Source organism: Mustelus asterias, chromosome 19, assembly GCF_964213995.1.
Source record: "Mustelus asterias chromosome 19, sMusAst1.hap1.1, whole genome shotgun sequence".
Taxonomy (NCBI): domain Eukaryota; kingdom Metazoa; phylum Chordata; class Chondrichthyes; order Carcharhiniformes; family Triakidae; genus Mustelus; species Mustelus asterias.
Genome location: NC_135819.1, coordinates 24,338,732 through 24,362,758, shown reverse-complemented (window position 1 = coordinate 24,362,758; position 24,027 = coordinate 24,338,732). Strand labels below are relative to the sequence as shown.

General features: G+C 49.2%; 1 protein-coding gene across 1 annotated transcript; it reads left to right on the top strand.

Moving 5' to 3' along the window:
• The first annotated feature begins 1,378 nt into the window (after positions 1-1,378).
• On the top strand, positions 1,379-21,693 carry LOC144507654 (zona pellucida sperm-binding protein 3-like). The gene is made up of 10 exons (XM_078234811.1): positions 1,379-1,516; positions 2,126-2,254; positions 16,090-16,410; positions 20,111-20,226; positions 20,314-20,417; positions 20,509-20,686; positions 20,774-20,900; positions 20,981-21,069; positions 21,150-21,271; positions 21,557-21,693. Exons 1-10 carry the CDS (start codon positions 1,379-1,381, stop codon positions 21,691-21,693), a joined length of 1,461 nt encoding a protein of 486 aa, XP_078090937.1.
• Positions 21,694-24,027: the final 2,334 nt, after the last annotated feature.

The window sequence follows — 24,027 nt, the reverse complement described above, 5'->3', positions numbered from 1 at the left end:
TCACACAGAAGTTTGAAAGCTTCCAGAAGTAGTAGTAGAGGTGGGTACAATTTTGTCTTTTAAAGAGCAATTAGATAGTTACATGGGTAAGTTTGGTACAGAGGGATATGGGCCAAACGCGGGCATTTAGAACTAGCTTAATAATAAATACTGGGACAGCATGAACAAGTTGGGCCAAAGGGCCTGTTTCCATGCTGTAAACCTTTATGACTCTCTGTTCGTGCCGCTTGTGACAGTCCATGTCTATGAACATTCTCCTCTCCCCTTCCTCTTTGCCTCAGAGTTCAGCAAAGACTCCCACCCACCACTTATCCAAACTGACCACCTCACCTGGTGCTGGTCATCTTTACCCTAAGCCGAGCAGCATAAGTTTGCTATTTGCTGCTGACTCCACCTTGATGGTCAGACTTATTGTGGGAATGTTGTAATTTAATGAATATGCATGAGATTCGGAAGTACGGAAATGATTTTCCCATCAGCAGACATTGTGAGTATCGTCCGCCACTGAATTGCTGCTAACGTAATCTAATGAACGCATCCCACCATCGGGAAAGGGAGATTTCAGTTCCTGTCTGATTAAGTCACCCCTGTCGGCCATATTCTCATTCCCGATGTTCCAAATAAATTCAAACCAATGTTGTGTTATTGAGCAAACATTTTTAATCTCAGTGATTCACATCTTCTTATGATTCAGATATCGCACAATTGCAATAAAAGGATATTTAAACACATTCCTCAACTGCTCTCTGAACTTAGCCTGAACCACTGCATAAATATAAGTGTTTGTGCAGCAGCCCAGGAGCTGTAGCATGAAGCCAAATTCAATAACAATTTGATGAAAGTCTACAGATCGATATCGCAACAACCACATACGGTACCATATGGAATAGACCATAAATGTTGCCCATAACAGGATGAAATTTGCTGAGAGAGAAAAGAGCAAAATGATGGATTTCCTTCGATTCTCCATCTCTGGGTCTCTGGGACTCTCCCCGTTGCTGTGATTTTGCAGTCTCTTGCGAGCTCTGCTGCTCACTAAAATGTGTTTCACGGTGAAAATGTTGAACAGCAGAATCAGGACAAATGGTACAAATGGGGTCAGGATGTGATGGAGGAACTCGATTGATACCCAGACGTCAGAAAACCGAACAGACTCCGGTACAACACAAAAGAAGGGGGAGTTGAACAGCAAATACTGACCAGTGTATATAAAATACCACATAATGTTCTTTAAACAGCTCAGCACACTCACTGTTCCCAGGGCCACAGCCGCCATTTTCTCCGTGCAATATTTCTTTTTCAGATTCTCATTACAAATTGCCACAAATCGATCAAAGGTGAACGCGACAGTGAACCAGACGGAACAGTCAGTGGCTGCATGAAGCAGCACACCATGGATATTACACACTCGGACATCGTACAGGAAAGTAAACTGTTCCCAAAAAACAACTGGAATCTGTCTCAATACCACATCCAAGATGATTACCAGGAGATCTGCTGTCGCCATGGCCACGAGGTAACGCATTACACATTTGGAGAGGCCACACTTTCCCCGCAACAGGATCATGATCATCACTGAGTTAACTGTGTGGACGGGGAATAAATACGAAAATTCTCCATCATTATGCAAGCAAGCCTATCAGATTTATTCAGGACAGGGAGATTTTGAAATGTATTTTTGTATCCAGGGATGTGTTGGAATGATAGTAACTGGAAGAACAAATAGAAGGTTTATGATGGAAGGCAGTGAGATTCAATCACAATGGAACGATACAAAAATTATGAATCCTCTCCTTACATCTTTCACCCTCAAGACACTTCACAGAATCATAAACAAACAAAACATGGCACTGAGGAAATAGGTTAAACTGGGTCAAATGACCAAAGGTTGGGTCAAATTGTTGGGTGTTAAGGAATGATTTTTCAAATGGTAAAGTGAGGTTGAGCAGTGGAGAGGTGCAGAGAGGGAAGTCCACAGCTCGATGGTCAGGATGCTCACAGTATGATTCAAGTGTTGCTTCCTGTCATGGTTGAGGTGTGACAGAAACAATATCTATATGTACAGATATTTATTCATCAGCTGGGATACATTATAAAGACATTTTTTCAGTGCTTTTCAAAACAGACATTAGCCGACCTGAAAAAAATGTCTGCAGCTGGTCACCTGATGCCTTGCCTGAGTTTCAACGTAACAATGGCCGCATGGAGTGTGAGTCTGATCCAGGCACCTTCAAACATAGACAAGTCTTCACAGGTCTGAGTCTCCCATAATGGTGCGAATGGTCGCAACATTAGCGGCTCCAACCGGTTTGGAAAAGAGACCCTGTTTACCGACTCGTGACCAATGTCTCCGACAGCAAAGAACTCCCGACTCCAATTAAACCTCAAGATTCCAGTCACCCTGTGTCCAACATTGAGCAGCTACGTCACATGACCTCCTCCAAAATATGCTGTTGAATTCCAGCAGTTCCTGTCTCATCTCGAATATTAGCAGAACTCCAGGCAATGGCCTGTGCTGTCTACCATCAAGCTGGTGGCAGCAGAGAGAACTCTAACCCTTTTCAAGCCTGCTGACAGCTGGAACCTTGGAACTCATGCCTACAGACTGACTCATTCGATGTAACTTCTCCCGTCATGGAGGATGGAAGACAAAGAATTCAACAACCGTCAACCTCCCCTCGGAAGGAACATTCCTGTTGACTCATGATTCCAGACTCTGGACACATATAAAACCCATCCTTGTATTTTATTGTGGCTGTGTCCTTAACCTTCTTTCTCTTTCCCTATCCCCCATTTACTGTGTGAGAGTAAGAAGAGGTGAATGTTGTGAAACCTCTCCCTCGTGCGATGGTGGAAAATTAAACCATCCCTTATATTTTAATCTCAGCTCGGGTTTGCTGTGCAAGTGGTTAGCAGAGGAACATTTCCAAATTTGTGATTGCAACTGAAGTCAACAGCTTTGGTCTTCTCAAAACTTAAACAAAAACAAGAGTGAGGCAGTTAAACACAGTTATAGAATTACAAGTTAGAGTTAGAGACTTACCCGGGATACCAACAATAGCGAGAATGGGATAGTAACCTGCTTGAATCACGAAAATTAGCCCATAAATTCGCCATGTTAATGTCATCCAATAAGTCTCCCAAACAAGATAGTTAAGTCCATCAGTTAAACTCCTGTTCATTGTTGTAACATTCCGATCCATTGTTCCCAGATTCTGCTCTCTCCTCTCCCGTTCTGTAGAGTCTCTGGTCCCTGTTATTGCTGGGGGTGATTGAAATGATTCTCATTTCAATGATTGCCTTATTAATAGAAGAGGGAAGCCCCCGAGTGACACATTTAGTATCCATGGGGAGTGACATTAATTACAGTCACTAAATAAACAGGTTCAGTTAACCCCTTCCAATGGAGGGTTTAAGGTATGAGGAGAGGTTGAATTAACTCAGATTGTTTTCTCTGGAAAGACAGGGGCTGAGGGGTGACCTGACAGAGGGCTACAAAATTATGAGAGGCAGAGATAGGGTTGATAGTCAGAGGCTTTTTCCAAGGCTGGAAGAATCAACTACAAGAGGGCACAGGTCCAAGGTGAGAGGGGGGGGGAGTTTAGAGAAGATGTGCAGAGGAGGTCTTTCACACAGAGAGTGAAGGGTGCTTGGAACACACTGCCAGAGTAGGTGGTGGAATCAGGCACATTGGCAACATTCAAGGTGTATCTTGAGAGACACATGAAAGGGAGGTAAACAGAGGGATAGAAACTGCGTATGGGAAACAAGTAATGGTCTAAATAAAGATTAGTAATCAGTGAAGGCTTGGTGGTTCATAGGGCCTGTTCCTGTATTGTTCTTAGTTCCAATCCAACATTTTTTCTCCCAGAATGAAATGGAACATTTCCCCGGTCCGTTCTAGACCATGAACTTTTAATTTTCACCACAGCCTTTGATGTGGCACTTTATTAAATACCTTCTGGAAATCTAAGTACCGTACATCCACTGGTTCCCCTTTATTCACGGCACATTTTACTTCTTCAATCAACTCCAATAAATTGGTTACACATTGGGTGGGATTTTCTGGCCACTTGGGCTGGTGGGTTCTTATGGTCCTGCCGACGGTGAATCCCCTCCTTGGGTTTCACAGAGGCGAGGGGTGCATTCAATGAGAAATCACGATGGGGTCAGAAGATTATGATTTGATTTCTTATTGTCACATGTATTGGTTTACAGTGAGAAGCATTGTTTCTTGCACGCGAGACAGCCAAAGCATACCACTCATAGAGAGGAAATGAGAGGGTGCAGAATGTTGTGTCACAGTCATAGCTAGGGTGCAGAGAAAGATCAACTTAATGTGAGGCAGTTCCATTCAAAAGCCTGGTGGCAGCAGGGAAGAAGCTGTTCTTGTGTCAGTTGGTACGTGAAGTCCTTAATTATGCCAACAAAGAACAACAAGAACAAAGAACAATACAGCACAGGAACAGGCCCTTCGGCCCTCCAAGCCCGCGCCGCTCCCTGGTCCAAACTAGACCATTCTTTTGTATCCCCCCATTCCCACTCCGTTCATATGGCTATCTAGATAAGTCTTAAATGTTCCCAGTGTGTCCGCCCCCACCACCTTCCCCGGCAGCGCGTCCCAGGCCCCCACCATCCTCTGTGTAAAATACGTCCTTCTGATATCTGTGTTAAACCTCTCCCCCCCCACCTTGAACCTATGACCCCTCGTGAACGTCACCACCGACCTGGGAAAAAGCTTCCCACCGTTCACCCTATCTATGCCTTTCATAATTTTATACACCTCTATTAGGTCACCCCTCATCCTCCGTCTTTCCAGTGAGAACAACCCCAGTTTACCCAATCTCTCCTCATAACTAAGCCCTTCCATACCAGGCAACATCCTGGTAAACCTCCTCTGCACTCTCTCTAAAGCCTCCACGTCCTTCTGGTAGTGTGGCGACCAGAACTGGGCGCAGTATTCCAAATGCGGCCGAACCAATGTTCTATACAACTGCAACATCAGACCCTAACTTTTATACTCTATGCCCCGTCCTATAAAGGCAAGCATGCCATATGCCTTCTTCACTACCTTCTCCACCTGTGACGTCACCTTCAAGGATCGGTGGACTTGCACACCCAGGTCCCTCTGCGTATCTACACCCTTTATGGTTCTGCCATTTATCGTATAGCTCCCTCCTACGTTAGTTCTACCAAAATGCATCACTTCACATTTATCTGGATTGAACTCCATCTGTTGAGATCCAACCTTTTGCACCAACCTACCATGAGGGACTTTGTCAAACGCTTTACTAAAGTCCATATAGACGACATCCACGGCCCTTCCCTCATCAACCATTCTAGTCACTTCTTCAAAAACCTCCACCAGGTTAGCGAGGCATGACCTCCCTCTCACAAAACCATGCTGACTATCATAGAACCATAGAACCATAGAAAATTACAGCTCAGAAACAGGCCTTTTGGCCCTTCTTGTCTGTGCCGAACCATTTTTTGCCTAGTCCCACTGACCTGCACTTGGACCATATCCCTCCACACCCCTCTCATCCATGAACCCATCCAGGTTTTTCTTAAATGTTAAAAGTGACCCCGCATTTACCACTTTATCTGGCAGCTCATTCCACACTCCCACCACTCTCTGCGTGAAGAAGCCCCCCCTAATATTCCCTTTAAACTTTTCTCCTTTCACCCTTAACCCATGCCCTCTGGTTTTTTTCTCCCCTAGCCTCAGCGGAAAAAGCCTGCTTGCATTCACTCTATCTATACCTATCAAAATCTTATACACCTCTATCAAATCTCCCCTCAATCTTCTACGCTCCAGGGAATAAAGTCCCAACCTATTCAATCCCTCTCTGTAACTCAGCTTCTCAAGTCCCGGCAACATCCTTGTGAACCTTCTCTGCACTCTTTCTGGAGGGTCTGAAAATAGATAAATCCCCTGGTCCGGATGGGATTTATCCAAGGATTCTCTGGGAGGCAAGAGAAGTGATTGCAGAGCCTCTGGCTCTGATCTTCAGGTCGTCGTTGGCCTCTGGTATAGTACCAGAAGATTGGAGGTTAGCGAATGTTGTCCCATTGTTTAAGAAGGGGAACAGAGACTTCCCCGGGAATTATAGACCGGTGAGTCTCACTTCTGTTGTCGGCAAGATGTTGGAAAAAATTATAAGGGATAGGATTTATAGTTATTTGGAGAGTAATGAATTGATAGGTGATAGTCAGCATGGTTTTGTGGCAGGTAGGTCGTGCCTTACTAACCTTATTGAGTTTTTTGAGAAAGTGACCAAGGAGGTGGATGGGGGCAAGGCAGTGGACGTGGTATATATGGATTTTAGTAAGGCGTTTGATAAGGTTCACCATGGTAGGCTTCTGCAGAAAATGCAGATGTATGGGATTGGGGGTGATCTAGGAAATTGGATCAGGAATTGGCTAGCGGATAGGAAACAGAGGGTGGTGGTTGATAGTAAATATTCATCATGGAGTGCGGTTACAAGTGGTGTACCTCAGGGATCTGTTTTGGGGCCACTGCTGTTTGTAATATTTATTAATGATCTGGATGAGGGTATAGTTGGGTGGATTAGCAAATTTGCTGATGACACCAAAGTCGGTGGTGTGGTAGACAGTGAGGAAGGGTGTCGTAGTTTGCAGGAAGACTTAGACAGGTTGCAAAGTTGGGCCGAGAGGTGGCGGATGGAGTTTAATGCGGAGAAGTGTGAGGTAATTCACTTTGGTAGGAATAACAGATGTGTTGAGTATAGGGCTAACGGGAGGACTTTGAATAGTGTGGAGGAGCAGAGGGATCTAGGTGTATGTGTGCATAGATCCCTGAAAGTTGGGAATCAAGTAGATAAGGTTGTTAAGAAGGCATATGGTGTCTTGGCGTTTATTGGTAGGGGGATTGAATTTAGGAGTCGTAGCGTTATGTTGCAACTGTACACAACTCTGGTGCGGCCGCACTTGGAGTACTGTGTGCAGTTCTGGTCCCCACATTACAGGAAGGATGTGGAGGCTTTGGAGAGGGTGCAGAGGAGGTTTACCAGGATGTTGCCTGGTATGGAGGGGAGATCCTATGAGGAGAGGCTGAGGGATTTGGGATTGTTTTCGCTGGAAAGGCGGCGGCTAAGAGGGGATCTTATTGAAACATATAAGATGATTTGAGGTTTAGATAGGGTGGATAGTGATAGCCTTTTTCCTCTGATGGAGAAATCCAGCACGAGGGGGCATGGCTTTAAATTGAGGGGGGGTAGTTATAGAACCGATGTCAGGGGTAGGTTCTTTACCCAGAGGGTGGTGAGGGATTGGAATGCCCTGCCAGCATCAGTAGTAAATGCGCCTAGTTTGGGGGCGTTTAAGAGATCCGTAGATAGGTTCATGGACGACAAGAAATTGGTTTAGGTTGGAGGGTCACAGTTTTTTTTTTAACTGGTCGGTGCAACATCGTGGGCCGAAGGGCCTGTTCTGCGCTGTAATGTTCTATGTTCTATGTTCTATGTTCTATGTTCTTTCAACTTTATTTACATCCTTCCTGTAACGAGGTGACCAAAACTGTACACAATACTCCAAATTCGGCCTCACCAATGCCTTATATAACCTTACCATAACACTCCAACTTTTATACTTGATACTCCGATTTATAAAGGCCAATGTACCAAAGGCACTCTTTACGACCCTATCCACCAGTGACGTCACTTTTAGGGAATTCTGTACCTGTACTCCCAGATCCCTCTGTTCAACTGCACTCTTCAGAGTCCTACCATTTACCCTGTACGTTCTACTGTGGTTTGTCCTTCCAATGTGCAATATCTCACACTTGTCTGCGTTAAATTCCACATGCCATTTTTCAGCCCATTTTTCTAGTTGGTCCAAATCCCTCTGCAAGCTTTGAAAACCTTCCTCACTGTCCACTACACCTCCAATCTTTGTATCATCAGCAAACGTGCTGATCCAATTTACCACATTATCATCCAGACCATTGATATAGATGACAAACAACAATGGACCCAACATCGATCCCTGCGGCACACCACTAGTCACAGGCCTCCACTCAGAGAAGCAATCCTCCACAACCACTCTCTGGCTTCTTCCATTGATGTGGAGATGCCGGCGTTGGACTGGGGTGAACACAGTAAGAAGTCTCACAACACCAGATTAAAGTCCAACAGGTTTATTTGGTAGCAAATACCATAAGCTTTCGGAGCACTGCTCCTTCGTCAGATGGAGTGGAAATCTGCTCTCAAACAGGGCACAGACAGAATCAAGTTGCAGAATACTGATTAGAATGCGAATCCGACAGCCAGCCAGGTCTTAAATGTACTGACAATGTGGGTGAAGGGAACATTAAACACAGGTTAAAGAGATGTGTATTGTCTCCAGACAGAACAGCTAGTGAAATTCTGCAAGTCCAGGAGGCAAGCTGTGGGGGTTACTGATAACGTGACATAAATCCAACATCCCGGTTTAGGCCGTCCTCATGTGTGCGGAACTTGGCTATCAGCTTCTGCTCAGCGACTCTGCGCTGTCGTGTGTTGTGAAGGCCGCCTTGGAGAACGTTTACCTGAAGATCCAAGGCTGAATGCCCGTGACCGCTGAAGTGCTCCCCCACAGGAAGAGAACAGTCTTGCCTGGTGATTGTCGAGCGGTGTTCATTCATCCGTTGTCGTAGCGTCTGCATGGTTTCCCCAATGTACCATGCCTCGGGACATCCTTTCCTGCAGCGTATCAGGTAGACAACGTTGGCCGAGTTGCAAGTCTATGTACCGTGTACCTGGTAGATGGTGTTCGCACGTGAGATGATGGCATCCGTGTCGATGATCCGGCACGTCTTGCAGAGGTTGCTGTGGCAGGGTTGTGTGGTGTCGTGGTCACTGTTCTCCTGAAGGCTGGGTAGTTTGCTGCGGACAATGGTCGGTTTGAGGTTGCGTGGTTGTTTGAAGGCAAGAGGTGGGGGTGTGGGGATGGCCTTGGCGAGATGTTCGGCTTCATCAATGACATGTTGAAGCCTCCGGAGGAGATGCCGTAGCTTCTCCGCTCCGGGGAAGTACTGGACGACGAAGGGTACTCTGTCCACCGTGTCCCGTGTTTGTCTTCTGAGGAGGTCGGTGCGGTTTTTCGCTGTGGCGCGTCGGAACTGTTGATCGATGAGTCGAGCGCCATATCCTGTTCTTATGAGGGCATCTTTCAGCGTCTGGTGGTGTCTGTTGCGATCCTCCTCATCCGAGCAGATCCTGTGTATTCGGAGGGCTTGTCCGTAGGGGATGACTTCTTTAACGTGTTTAGGGTGGAAGCTGGAGAAGTGGAGCATCATGAGGTTATCCGTGGGCTTGCGGTCCAGTGAGGTGCTGAGGTGACCGTCCTTAATGGAGATGCGTGTGTCCAAGAATGCAAGCGATTCCGGAGAGTACCTAGTGTATAGCATCGGTTGAAGGTCCTGTGCGGTGAAGAAGTCTTGTTCGAACCTGTGCATGAAGATGTTGGCATATTGAGGTGCGAATTTGGTCCCCATGGCTGTTCCGTGTGTCTGGATGAAGAACTGGTTGTTGAAGGTGAAGACATTGTGGTCCAGGATGAAGCGGATGAGCTCTCCTCCGAATACACAGGATCTGTGCGGTTTTTCTGGGACATCCGACTGCACTGGGTTTCTGCCGCGGTTCTGCATCTCCCGCTTGCGGAGGGCGGTCAGGGTTGATGCACCTCAATGAGCACCCGGAAACAAGGCTTTAGTACTGAAGGCTTTAATACATTAACAATGAAACTACTAACACAAATTCACCCGTTCAGACTGAAGGGGTCCTGCCGGAGCAGGGGGTCTTATACCCTGCCACCGGAGGCGGGACCCCACTGGAGTGTGCCATGATAACACTTAGGACAGGTAAACACCCTAACCCAACAACATAGTACAACCCCCATAACAACAACACCCTAGCCCAACAGTAACACAATAACAACCCCAGTGGTGAACCAACGATGGTTCACCACATTCACCCCTCCTTTAGGAACCAAAGGTGGCGGGGTGGATGAAAACAGACAATAACAAAAAAAATAACAGGATTCACAAGTCCAGACGGTCTGGAGGACCACACCGACGCTGCGATCTTCTCAACACCGGTTGCGAAACCGGAGCAGGTGCTTGCGGTGGCTCTCTCAAAGCAACATCTGGCTGTCCCCTCAAGGACTCCCGGGCCGGCCGGCCCTGGTGAGGCGATGGTGCAGGGGATCCTGGAACGTTTGGTGGTGGTGGTGGTGGTGATGATGGTGGCGCCGATCTCCGAGTCTCAGGCAAGCTGTACATGGGAGTAAAAGTGTTATGCACTGGTCCCGGTGCTGACCGCGCCACGTCTGGGGAAGTAATGAGGAGTAGTGGATCTGTGACTGGGGGAATAGGAGCGACAGGAGTTGCTACGTCCCCTGCGGGCGCCAGGTCTCTAATGGAGACAGTGTCCTCTCGCCCGTCAGGATATGCCACATAGGCATACTGAGGGTTGGCGTGGAGGAGTTGGACCGGTTCGACCAAGGGGTCGGACTTGCGAGCCCTCACATGGCGCCGCAGAAGGACGGGTCCTGGGTACGTCAACCAGGCTGGCAATGAGGTCCCCGAGGACGACTTCCGAGGGAATGAGAACATCCTCTCGTGGGGAGTAGCATTGGTTGCCGTACACAGGAGGGAGCGGATAGAATGGAGCGCATTTGGAAGGACCTCCTGCCACCGGGAGACTGGAAGGCCCCTGGATTTCAGTGCCAGTAGGACAGCCTTCCAGACTGTAGCATTCTCCCTTTCCACCTGTCCGTTACCCCTAGGGTTGTAGCTCGTGGTTCTACTAGAGGCAATCCCGAATGAGAGCAGGAATTGCCTCAAGTCGTTGCTCATGAACGACGAGCCCCTGTCGCTATGAATATAGCAGGGGTACCCGAACAGGGTAAAAAGTTCACTGAAAACCTTGATGACGGTGGCAGTTGACGTGTCCGCACAGGGGAAAACAAACGGAAACCGGGAATATTCGTCTATTATGTTGAGAAAATAGACATTCCGATCCGTTGAGGGAAGGGGGCCCTTAAAATCCACACTCAGCCTCTCAAAAGGGCGAGTGGCCTTGACCAAATGTGCCCGGTCTGGTCGATAAAAGTGTGGTTTGCATTCTGCGCAAATCCGACAACTTCTAGTAACTGACCTGACCTCCTCCACCGAGTAGGGTAGGTTGCGGGCTTTTATGAAGTGGTAGAGTCTGGTGACTCCAGGATGACACAGATCATTGTGGAGAGCCTTCAAGCGGTCCTCCTGCATGATGGCGCATGTTCCGCGCGAGAGGGCATCCGAGGGCTCATTGAGCTTCCCTGGACGATACATAATATCGTAATTATAGGTGGAGAGCTCAATTCTCCACCGCAAGATCTTATCGTTCTTGATCTTGCCCCTCTGCGTGTTACTGAACATAAACGCCACGGATCGTTGATCCGTGATCAGGGTGAACCGCTTACCTGCCAGGTAATGGCGCCAGTGTCTGACTGCCTCCACAATGGCCTGAGCCTCCTTTTCCACCGCTGAGTGCCGAATCTCTGGGCCTTGAAGGGTGCGGGAAAAAAACGCGACGGGCCTGCCTGCCTGGTTTAGTGTGGCGGCTAGGGCGAAGTCAGATGCATCACTCTCCACCTGGAAAGGGATGGATTCATCCACCGCGTGCATCGTGGCTTTCGAGATGTCGCTTTTCAAAACCTTGAAGGCCAATTGGGCCTCCGGCGTAAGTGGGAAGGTCGTGGACTTAATGAGCGGACGAGCTTTGTCCGCGTAGTTGGGGACCCACTGTGCATAATACGAAAAGAACCCGAGGCATCTCCTCAGTGCTTTCGTGCTAGCGGGCAAGGGAAGTTCAGTGAGTGGGCGCATACGGTCTGGATCAGGGCCAATGACCCCGTTTTCCACCACGTATCCGAGGATGGCTAACTTACGCGTACGGAATACGCACTTCTCCCTGTTATAGGTCAGATTCAGGCGAGATGCAGTGCGCAGAAAGTGTTGGAGATTCGTGTCGTGGTCCTGCTGGTCATGGCCGCAGATGGTGACGTTATCCAGGTACGGGAAGGTAGCCCGGAACCCGTTCTGGTCCACCATTCGGTCCATAGCACGCTGGAAGACCGAGACCCCATTGGTGACACCAAATGGAACCCTGAGGAATTGGTATAGACGACCATCCGCCTCAAAGGCCGTATATTGTCGGTCCTCTGGGCGGATGGGGAGTTGATGGTAGGCGGACTTAAGGTCTATGGTAGAAAACACTCGGTACTGCGCAATCTGATTGACCATATCAGAAATGCGCGGGAGAGGATACGCATCCAGCTGCGTATAACGATTAATGGTCTGACTATAGTCGATGACCATCCGAGGTTTGTTTCCGCTTTTGACTACCACGACCTGCGCTCTCCACGGACTAGCACTGGCCTGTATGATCCCTTCCTTGAGGAGCCGCTGAACCTCAGATCTAATAAAGATCCGGTCCTCAGCGCTGTAACGCCTACTTTTAGTAGCGATGGGCTTGCAGCCAGGTACCAGATTTTTAAAAAGGGATGGTGTCATGATCTTCAGGGTGGATAGATTGCACGCGGGGCGCTTTGGGCAATTTGGAGGCTGCGGCTGGTTCCCTACTGCCAGTGAAGGGAGTGGCCCACCGTACTGTAGGATCACACTCTTCATGTGGACCATAAAGTTTAGTCCGAGGAGAATTGGCGCGCAAAGGTGAGGTAACACAAGGAGCCTGTATTGCTCGTAAACTGTGCCCTGTACCTCAAGAGTTACCATACATCGTCCTTGGATCGGTACAGACCGGGACCGTGATGCCATGGAAATGGTCTGTTTGGCAGGGAGAACCCGGAGTCCACACCTTTTAGCAGTTTCAGGGTGTATGAAACTTTCGGTGCTCCCACTGTCAAACAGACAATTCACAGTTCTGCCACTAACCTTTACCTCCATCATAGAATGTTCCAGTCTGAAATGCCTGGTCTGATCCAGAGAGATCGACGCCACCGTTGGCCCCTGGGCGTCACTGCATGCTGCCGATGTGGATGCTGAGGACCCCTGCTGGTCGCTGCTGCATGCTGCCGATGTGGATGCTGAGGACCCCTGCTGGTCGCTCCTAGTCGTCGTGGACCATGATGGCCGCCCCCATGAATCGCACGTGGGCGAGGGCGCCAAGCGCAGCGACTCCTGGTGGTCTTCCTCCTCCTCTGTTTGCCACGATGGCGCCGTCCTGAGATCGCACGTGGTCGGACCTCGTGGGTACTGCAGCGCCGAAGGAGATGGTCTCCGTTCTGGAGGGTTACAAGCTGCACTGCCATTTTTAGGTTTGGACCTGCAGACTTTGCTGTAGTGGCCTTTTTTACCGCACTGGCTGCAGATTGCCGTTCTTGCCGGACACTGCTGCCGTGGATGCTTGGCCCCACCGCAAAAATAGCATCGCTGGCCACCTGAAGCTGCCGCCGTCGTCGAATCGATCTGGGAGCGCGGGTTCGCGGGGCGAGGAGGGAGCAGAGCTTGCTCCAACCACGTTGACTGCACGTGGTCCTCGGGGTACAGCGCCAAGCTCTTCGACGCCGCCTCCAACCTCACGGCCATCCCCATTGCCTGGGTCAAGTTGAGTTTCCCCTTTTCTAGTAATTTAAGCCTGATGTACGAGGACCCTACCCCTGCTACGAACGCGTCTCGGGCGAGGTCGTACATGTACTGCTCGGCGGAGACGTCCTTACAGTCGCAACCCCTGGCAAGCTGCAGGAGCTCATTGGCGTAGTCTTCTATGGTCTCGCCCGACTGCCGACGTCGTGTAGCGAGGAGATAACGAGCATGTATCTCGTTGGGTGGCGTAATGTACCTATTCTTTAGGAGCTCGACGGCACCCTGGTAAGTGGAAGCTGCACGAATGGCCAGGTAAATCGTGTCGCTTACCCTCGCGTGGAGGACCTGGAGTCTATCACTGTCCGTAGTGATAGCTACCGAGGCTGCCAGGTAGTCCTCGAAGCACTTCCACCAATGTTCGAATGTGTTAGCTGCACCGACCGCACGTGGGTCCAGTGTCAGACGATCCGGTTTTAGGATCTGTTCCATATTCTCAGTTAATGTATTAAATTGATGCACCTCAATGAGCACCCGGAAACAAGGCTTTAGTACTGAAGGCTTTAATACATTAACAATGAAACTACTAACACAAATTCACCCGTTCAGACTGAAGGGGTCCTGCCGGAGCAGGGGGTCTTATACCCTGCCACCGGAGGCGGGACCCCACTGGAGTGTGCCATGATAACACTTAGGACAGGTAAACACCCTAACCCAACAACATAGTACAACCCCCATAACAACAACACCCTAGCCCAACAGTAACACAATAACAACCCCAGTGGTGAACCAACGATGGTTCACCACAAGGGTCTCGTATGTTTTCGCACACAGGTAGCGACCTTCCACCTCCAGACCCTGCAGAGATACCTTTACATCGAGCCTCCTCCACGATGGTGTGCCCTGGCGACGTATTTCTTCCGCCAGTTGCACGGCCTGAATTACGATGTGCAGCTGCTGCATATAAATCTGGGGCGTATTCCGACCTCCTTGCGGGAGTTGCCCGTCTTTTACCAGGACCTCCTCACTGTCTGGAACACGGTCGCCTCGCGACGCAGCGTCAGGAGTAGCGGCCCTCATGAGAGAGCCGCTGCTCAGGAATCCGCTCCTCCAGCTGTATAACTTCAGGTGGCTGACGGAGAGGGGGGCCGTGGACGCCGGGGTGACCAGAATCAGGGACGTGCTGGATGGCGGACGAGCGGGCAGGATGAGGCCCCGCGTGCTGGCTGAGCGCACGGGGGTGCCCGTCTGGGGCGCGGCCAAAGCCATCCAAGACCTTAGGACGGTCGTGCTCGGCCCCGAATGTGCACGTGGTCTCGAGGCGGCGCAGGAGTGCGGTGGGATCCTGCCTGAGCGTTCCCCTGCTCGGGCGGAATTCCACATTGCTCCAAAGCCTATGCCCCCCCTCCCGGGGCAGGTGCCCCACAGCATGAGCCGCGTCACGGAAATGTCCTCCGTGCCTTTTTCACCGCACGGAGGCGTTTCCTGTACGGGCTGTTGCTGCACACCTTCCACTACCGCATCCTCGCCCGTCGCCTGGATACACCTTGGCGGCCTTGTTGCCGCCGGGCGGCGGAGGTCCCCAGTGGAGGTCCCTCGACGGAGGGATCTTCCCCAATTATCTTGGGGACCTGAGGTGGAGGGTGATGCATGCAGTGGTTCCGCACAACCGTAGGTTTCATGGGTTCACGGGCTCCCAAGACTGCCCCTTCTGTGGCCTCGTGGAGTCCGTGGACCATGTCTACGTTCTGTGTTTTAGGCTGCACACCCTTTTTGGTTTCCTCAAACACCTCTTACTGATGTTTTGTTTGCACTTCAGTCCCACGCTCCTGATCTACGGGCACCTGGTGCGGAGAGGGGCGTGATGGGATGCCGACCTCCTCGTGAACCTGCTCCTGGGCCTGGCAAGACTCGCCATCAATAGGTCCAGGCAGCGGGCGATCGACGGGGCCGTCCATCCCGACTGTCTGCCCCTCTACCGCGGCTACATTCGCGGCCAGGTGTCTCTGGAGAGGGAACATGCGGTGTCCACGGGCGCGGTTGACGCCTTCCGCGACCGCTGGGCGCCGCAGGGGCTGGGGTGTATTATCGACCCCGATAATCATCTTTTGGTTTGACGTTTTAAGTTTCTTTTCGACTTTGATTTTGGTTCGGGCTGTTCCCCCCTTCCTTTTGGGGAGCTGCCCCTTTTACTTTGTCCCTAAGTTAATTTGAGTTCGTTTGCTTGATTGGCATCAAAAGAAATGCCTGAAAGAGGAAGGGCGGGGGGGGGGGGGGGGGGGGGAGTGGGGGGGGAGGGGCTGGGTAATTGGTTCAATTGGAGTTATTGATTCTGGAATAATTGCTGTCAGCTGAGTGTGGGCTGTGTGTATAAAAGGTGTCGCTTGGTGCCTGAAGGGATGGTTCAGTTGTTTGGGATGACGGGGGATTTTGGAGTGAGGGGTTTCTTCCCAGTGCTGGTGTTAGTTGGAGCTGTTTGTTGCTCTGATACTTGGCAACAGTTTCCAGGCCACAGGTTTCCATGGATAATAGTCAAAGCCACCCCGAGGCCTCAGACAGTCCCTCCTCCTGGGCCTCCCTTTGATTCCCATTTCAGTGTGTCTGAGGGTCAAGGTGTGTCTCCAGTGCCGAGTGTGAGGGTGCACTGTGGAGAGGACAAGCTGCTGGTCAGGGTCCAGCTGGATTTATTTGGAACCAGGCACCTGGTTAAAGCTGCTGATCTGACCCTGGGGACAGCAGGTTGTCGGCCAACCAGGATCTACTCTCAGAACCACACTGTCCTCTTTGACTATGGACTCCATGAGTGTGGCAGCAGATTGCAGGTAATGTGAATCCTCAAACTCTGCCTCTGAGCTGGGGCTATAGGTTGTTCCCCACTCTTCACTCCAACACTGGGTGAGATGTCATTGATATTGAGGAGATAGCTGTCTCCAGCTTTATAAACCCCAAACTAGCTTTCTATTCAGGATTGTACTTTGCTTTCACTGGTCTGACTCTCTCCAACCCCATTGTTCTGGAAGCTTCTCTTTGCTTCCTCCAAGCTTTCCCTCTTGTTGTGAGGATTTTCAGTTTGATTTCCCCTCATTCAGATCAACTCAACAGAGGATTGAGTTTCAGTCCTGTTTAATCCAATTTTGGGACGAGTCTGAATGTAATGGGAATTGAGATGGATTGGACGAAAGAGGAACTCCACACTTCCCACTTTCCCAGTCATTGGAATAAATGGGGTTCTGATTACAAACTGTTCTATTTCCATGTTCCAAATTACTGACAACTTGTGGCTCCTTTTCCTGTTAACTGACGCTTTTATTGAATCACTTCCCTGTTAATTGATTCTGGTCTTGTGCTAATGATCTCTCCTTGCAGGAAGGGCTGAGGTTGCATAGCAACACTGCTAACCAGATGAGGCCATTCAGCTCCTTGAGCCTGTTCCCCAGTCATTGAAGATTCCCACAGCCTCCATGTTCCTGTTAAAACATAGAACATAGAACATAGAACATTACAGCGCAGAACAGGCCCTTCGGCCCACGATGTTGCACCGACCAGTTAAAAAAAAAAAAAACTGTGACCCTCCAACCTAAACCAATTTCTTTTCGTCCATGAACCTATCTACGGATCTCTTAAACGCCCCCAAACTAGGCGCATTTACTACTGATGCTGGCAGGGCATTCCAATCCCTCACCACCCTCTGGGTAAAGAACCTACCCCTGACATCGGTTCTATAACTACCCCCCCTCAATTTAAAGCCATGCCCCCTCGTGCTGGATTTCTCCATCAGAGGAAAAAGGCTATCACTATCCACCCTATCTAAACCTCTAATCATCTTATATGTTTCAATAAGATCCCCTCTTAGCCGCCGCCTTTCCAGCGAAAACAATCCCAAATCCCTCAGCCTCTCCTCATAGGATCTCCCCTCCATACCAGGCAACATCCTGGTAAACCTCCTCTGCACCCTCTCCAAAGCCTCCACATCCTTCCTGTAATGTGGGGACCAGAACTGCACACAGTACTCCAAGTGCGGCCGCACCAGAGTTGTGTACAGTTGCAACATAACGCTACGACTCCTAAATTCAATCCCCCTACCAATAAACGCCAAGACACCATATGCCTTCTTAACAACCTTATCTACTTGATTCCCAACTTTCAGGGATCTATGCACACATACACCTAGATCCCTCTGCTCCTCCACACTATTCAAAGTCCTCCCGTTAGCCCTATACTCAACACATCTGTTATTCCTACCAAAGTGAATTACCTCACACTTCTCCGCATTAAACTCCATCCGCCACCTCTCGGCCCAACTTTGCAACCTGTCTAAGTCTTCCTGCAAACTACGACACCCTTCCTCACTGTCTACCACACCACCGACTTTGGTGTCATCAGCAAATTTGCTAATCCACCCAACTATACCCTCATCCAGATCATTAATAAATATTACAAACAGCAGTGGCCCCAAAACAGATCCCTGAGGTACACCACTTGTAACCGCACTCCATGATGAATATTTACTATCAACCACCACCCTCTGTTTCCTATCCGCTAGCCAATTCCTGATCCAATTTCCTAGATCACCCCCAATCCCATACATCTGCATTTTCTGCAGAAGCCTACCATGGTGAACCTTATCAAACGCCTTACTAAAATCCATATATACCACGTCCACTGCCTTGCCCCCATCCACCTCCTTGGTCACTTTCTCAAAAAACTCAATAAGGTTAGTAAGGCACGACCTACCTGCCACAAAACCATGCTGACTATCACCTATCAATTCATTACTCTCCAAATAACTATAAATCCTATCCCTTATAATTTTTTCCAACATCTTGCCGACAACAGAAGTGAGACTCACCGGTCTATAATTCCCGGGGAAGTCTCTGTTCCCCTTCTTAAACAATGGGACAACATTCGCTAACCTCCAATCTTCTGGTACTATACCAGAGGCCAACGACGACCTGAAGATCAGAGCCAGAGGCTCTGCAATCACTTCTCTTGCCTCCCAGAGAATCCTTGGATAAATCCCATCCGGACCAGGGGATTTATCTATTTTCAGACCCTCCAGAATATCCTGCACATCCTCCTTATCAACTGTAATACTGTCTATTCGACTCCCTTGCAACCCAGTGTCCTCCTCAGCTATATTCATGTCCCCTTGCGTGAACACCGAAGAGAAATATTGGTTCAATGCTTCACCAATCTCCTCCGGTTCCACACATAACTTCCCTCTGCCATCTATAACTGGCCCTAAACTTGCCCTAACCAACCTTCTGTTCTTGACATACCTATAGAACGCCTTAGGATTCTCTTTAACCCTATCCGCCAAAGTCTTCTCATGTCCCCTTTTAGCCCTTCTAAGCTCGCTCTTCAACTCCCTCTTAGCCAATCTAAAGCTTTCTAGTGCACTACCCGAGTGCTCACGTCTCATCCGAACATAAGCCTCCTTTTTCTTTTTAACCAACAAAGAAACTTTTTTGGTGCACCACGGTTCCCTAGCCCTACCAATTCCTCCTTGCCTGACAGGGACATACCTATCACAGACTCGCAGTAGCTGCTCCTTGAAAAAACTCCACATGTCGGACGTTCCCAGTCCCTGTAATCTCCTAGTCCAACCTATGTTTCCTAATTCTCTCCTAATAGCCTCATAATTACCCTTCCCCCAGCTAAAACCACTGGCCCGAGGTTCATGCCTATCCCTTTCCATCACTAAGGTGAACGTAACCGAATTGTGGTCACTATCACCAAAATGCACACCAACTTCCAAGTCTAGCACCTGGTCTGGCTCATTTCCCAGCACCAGATCCAATATAGCCTCACCTCTAGTTGGCCTGTCTACATACTGAGTCAAAAAACCTTCCTGCACGCTTTGAACAAAAACTGACCCCTCTAACGAGCTAGAGCTATAACAATTCCAGTCAATATTAGTCAAGTTAAAATCCCCCATAACAATTGCCCTATTACTTTCACTCCTAAGCAGGATTGACTCCGCAATCCTTTCCTCAACCTCTCTAGAACTTTTAGGAGGTCTATAAAAGACTCCCAACAGGGTGACCTCTCCTCTCCTATTTCTAATCTCCGCCCATACTACCTCAACAGATAAGTCCTCATCAAACCTCCTCTCTGACACTGTGATACAATCTCTGACCAATAATGCTACCCCTCCCCCTCTTCTACCTCCTTCCTTCTGTTCTGACAACATGATTCCCTCAATGGCCAGAAATAAATGCCTCTGTCCTGAATATCCTCAGAGTGACCATTCCCAGCTCTCTGGGGCTGGAGAGAATTCCAAAGATTATTCAGCTGCTGAATGAAGAAATTCCTCATCACATTAAATCCTAAATGACTGACCCCTGACCTGAGATGACTCCTCCCCAACAGACTCTCCAGCTTGGGGGCAGCCGCCTCTTCACACTGACCCTGTCAATCCCCCTGAAGAATTGTTTTAATGAGATGAGTTCATTGTTAACCCCAGTGTAGAACATTCTCATTTCATATCAGTTCTTCATTCCTTAAGCTGCTGTCTTTCAGATGACTGGAGATTTCCAGATCTACAGCACCCACCTGAGTCACAGCCCAGAGTATCATGGATCTGTTATTGTGAGAACCAATGGAGCGGTCGTTCCCATTGAGTGTCGTTATTTTAGGTGAGAATCTTTACTTGATTGTCAATAAGATCTCCAGCTGCTCGTGACCTCTGACCTTGTCCTAAAATGCCTGCACTGTCTTTCCAGGAAGGGCAATGTGAGCAGTAACCCCATCAAGCCCACCTGGATCCCATTCAGCTCCACCAGGTCTGGAGAAGGGCATCTGTCAGTCTCACTGCGCCGAATGAATGGTATGTGATGGGTGGATGGGGAGTGATTTCCTGTCCTCACTCACTGGGAGTTACACCCACTGTCTCCAACCCTTGTCCTCTTGTCCTTCAGGTGACTGGCTTACAGAGCGCACTTCGACTGTCTACTACCTGGGTGAGCTCATTCACATTGAGGCCTCTGTTTCAATGAGCAACCACATGGCCCTGAAGCTCTACATTGACCGCTGTGTAGCGACATTGAGGCCAGACAAGGACTCCAGCCCGAGATACAGCATCATTGACTACAATGGGTAAGGAGCTCTCTGCTTTCTCCAGCTGCTCCCATCTCAATGGCTTCTCTGGATTCACTTCATGTCCCTTTTTCCATCTTTCTTCAGCTGCCTCCTGGACAGCAAAGCTGAGGACTCCTTTTCAACCTTTGTGTTTCCAGGAGATGAGCGGGAGCCGGACAAGCTCCGCTTTGACCTGGATGCCTTCCGTTTCTTTGGAGATGAGCGTTCCTTGGTAAGAGGAAGCTGATCATTGGGGTCTCCATGTTGGGAGGGAGTCACTAAATAACCACTTGTGTTGAATGTGTCCCTCAGATTTTCATCACCTGTCACCTGAAAGTTGTTCCAGTGGATCGGAGAGATTCCAGGAACAAAGCTTGTACTTTACAGAAGATGCAGAATGTGTAAGTTCCCCCTCTCCCTCAGGGATGTGTTTGTGTGGAGAAGTGATGCACAACCTGGTTGACTGATTTCTCTTGTTTAGCTGGACCCCATTGGAGGAATCGAGCTTTGACATTTGTGCCTGTTGCCATGTGGGGAACTGTGGGGCCACAAGGGATTTGGGATTTGGATCCAGAGGAAGGAGAGATCTTGTAGCTGAAGCTGGTAGGACATTGATCCTCTAGATGTGGGAGCTTCCCCCTTTCCCCTCTCTAACTGGAATGGTTGATATTGCAGAGAGTGAAGCTGGATTGAAGTGGGAGGCTGAGGCCTCACTTGGACCCCTGCTCATTCTGGATACTGATGGGACCAACCTGGCAACAGCCTCCCTGAATGAGGCTGAGGGAAGGATACAGGAGAGGTCTCCAGGGGGTGAGTTGGCTGACTGCTGGTTTCCATTTCCCCCTCAGTGTTAGCTTCAGTAACCATTGGTTTCTCATTGCTTTGTAGGTGTGGAGTCTGAGGTGGTCCTGATTGTGACCCTGACTGTGACAGCTGTCTCTCTGATCTCTGCTTCATTGATCACCTTGTTCCTGTACAGGAAACACAAACAAACTCTGTTCAACCAGTCATCAAATGATCAATAAAGCATTCGGTCCTTGTTTCCAGTGTCTCAGAGCTGATTGGTTATTGTGTCCTCCACATAGTTTGATGGCTTCATGGGACTAATGGCTGGTGTGAGCCAATCCCAGCACAGAACTGGGATGAATGATTGGTTTCCTGAGGGTTGAGAGAGAAACACTAACCCTCTGGATTTGATGGGTGCTGCTGCTGGTTTTCTGTCTGTTTCAGAGCCCAGTATGGGGGAGGGTTGTGATCAGGTGTGGAGCTGAGCCTGGCTGTTGTGGCTGTTTCCTGGGGCTGCCTCCTTCTCTCCCATGGTGATGCTCACCCTGTGGAGTGGGTCAGATCACTAAACCAGCTGTCCTCCCTGGCTGCCTAACTCTACATCACTTTCACTGAGTGAACAGAGATGAGGAATTGACCTGGGAGAATGTTCTACTGGTCAAGCTGGCTGAGTCCTATTGGACATATCTGCTGGACTGTCTGTGACATGTTGAGGGAGAAAGCTACCTGGCCACATCCTCTGCAATCTCCCTGCCACAGATACATCTGTAAGAAGTCTCTCAAAACCAGGTTAAAGTCCAACAGGTTTATTTGGTAGCAAATACCATAAGCTTTCGGAGCACAGCTCCTTTGTCAGATGGAGTGGTTATCTGTTCTCAAACAGTGCAAACAGACACAGAAATCAAATTACAGAGTACTGATTAGAATGCAAATCTCTACAGCCAGCCAGGTCTTAAATGTACAGACAATGTGGGTGGAGGGAGCATTCAACACAGGTTAAAGACACGTGTATTGTCTCCAGACAGAACAGCTGGTGAAATTCTGAAATTCCACACAGTACCTACTCTTGCAACTCGGCCAACGTTGTCTACCTGATATGCTGCAAGAAAGGATGTCCCGAGGCATGGTACATTGGGGAAACTATGCATACGCTATGACAACGGATGAATGAACACCGCTCGACAATCACCAGGCAAGACTGTTCTCTTCCTGTGGGGGAGCACTTCAGCAGTCACGGGCATTCAGCCTTGGATCTTCAGGTAAGTGTTCTCCAAGGCGGCCTTCACGACACATGACAGCGCAGAGTTGCTGAGCAGAAACTGATAGCCAAGTTCTGCACACATGAGGGTGGCCTAAACCGGGATGTTGGATTTATGTCACATTATCAGTAACCCCCACAGCTTGCCTCCTGGACTTGCAGAATTTCACCAGCTGTTCTGTCTGGAGACAATACACATCTGTTTAACTTGTGTTGAATGCTCCCTCCACCCACGTTGTCTGTACATTTAAGACCTGGCTGGCTGTAGAGATTTGCATTCTAATCAGTATTCTGTAATTTGATTTGTCTGTTTGCACTGTTTGAGAACAGATAACCACTCCATCTGACGAAGGAGCTGTGCTCCGAAAGCTTTTGGTATTTGCTACCAAATGAACCTGTTGGACTTTAACCTGGTGTTGTGAGACTTCTTACTGTGCTTACCCCAGTCCAACGCTGGCATCTCCACATCACTGATACATCTGCCCATTACAGCTTTGGTTCAAGTGTCCATCCACAGTCCCTTCACACGGCCCATTGCTGTGTGACATTAGCACTGTGCTCAATGTGAGATTTAAAAATCTAGCAATTCTTCTGGTGTGAGCACTGTCTGCATGCCTCACAGTGGAAGCAGCCTGCAGGACAACACTAAGCAATCTCCCAACCAATGGATCAGATCAACGCCCTATAGGCTGACTCTGGTATCAGACAGATATACAACAAACAGGCTCTTCAGCCCGACTTGTAAATGGGACTAGTTTGGTTTCGGAAACCTGGTTGTGTCCATGGACCAGTTTGTCCCATATCCCTCTATCTTTCCCATCCACGTACCTGTCACATGTCTTTGAAATGTTGTAATTGTACCCATCTCCCCTGGCAGCTCATTCCATACACACCACCCTCTGTGGAAAGGTTGCTCCTACCCTGGGGGAAAAGACCTTGCCTTGCCTATTTCCCCCTTGTGATTTTTATGAACTTTCAATGTCACACCTAATCCTCCCAGGCACCCCTGTCTGTTTCACAAGGCTCCCACAGCCCTGCCATTCAGCCAACAAGGAGAGACAGCAACGCTGGTGCCTTAGAAGGCTGTGTCCTCAGCCCCTTACTCTATTCAGGCAGCATTGTGGCACAGTGGTTAGCAATGAGCCTCACGGTGCCAGGGACCCAGATTCAATTCTGGCCTCAGGTGAGAGTCTGTGTGGAGTTTGCACATTCTCCCACAGTCCAATGGCGTGTGGTTTTGGTTGACTGGCCATGCTGAATTGCCTCTTAGCCCCCCTGACTGTAACAGGGTAAATATGCAAGGTTCTGGGGTTAG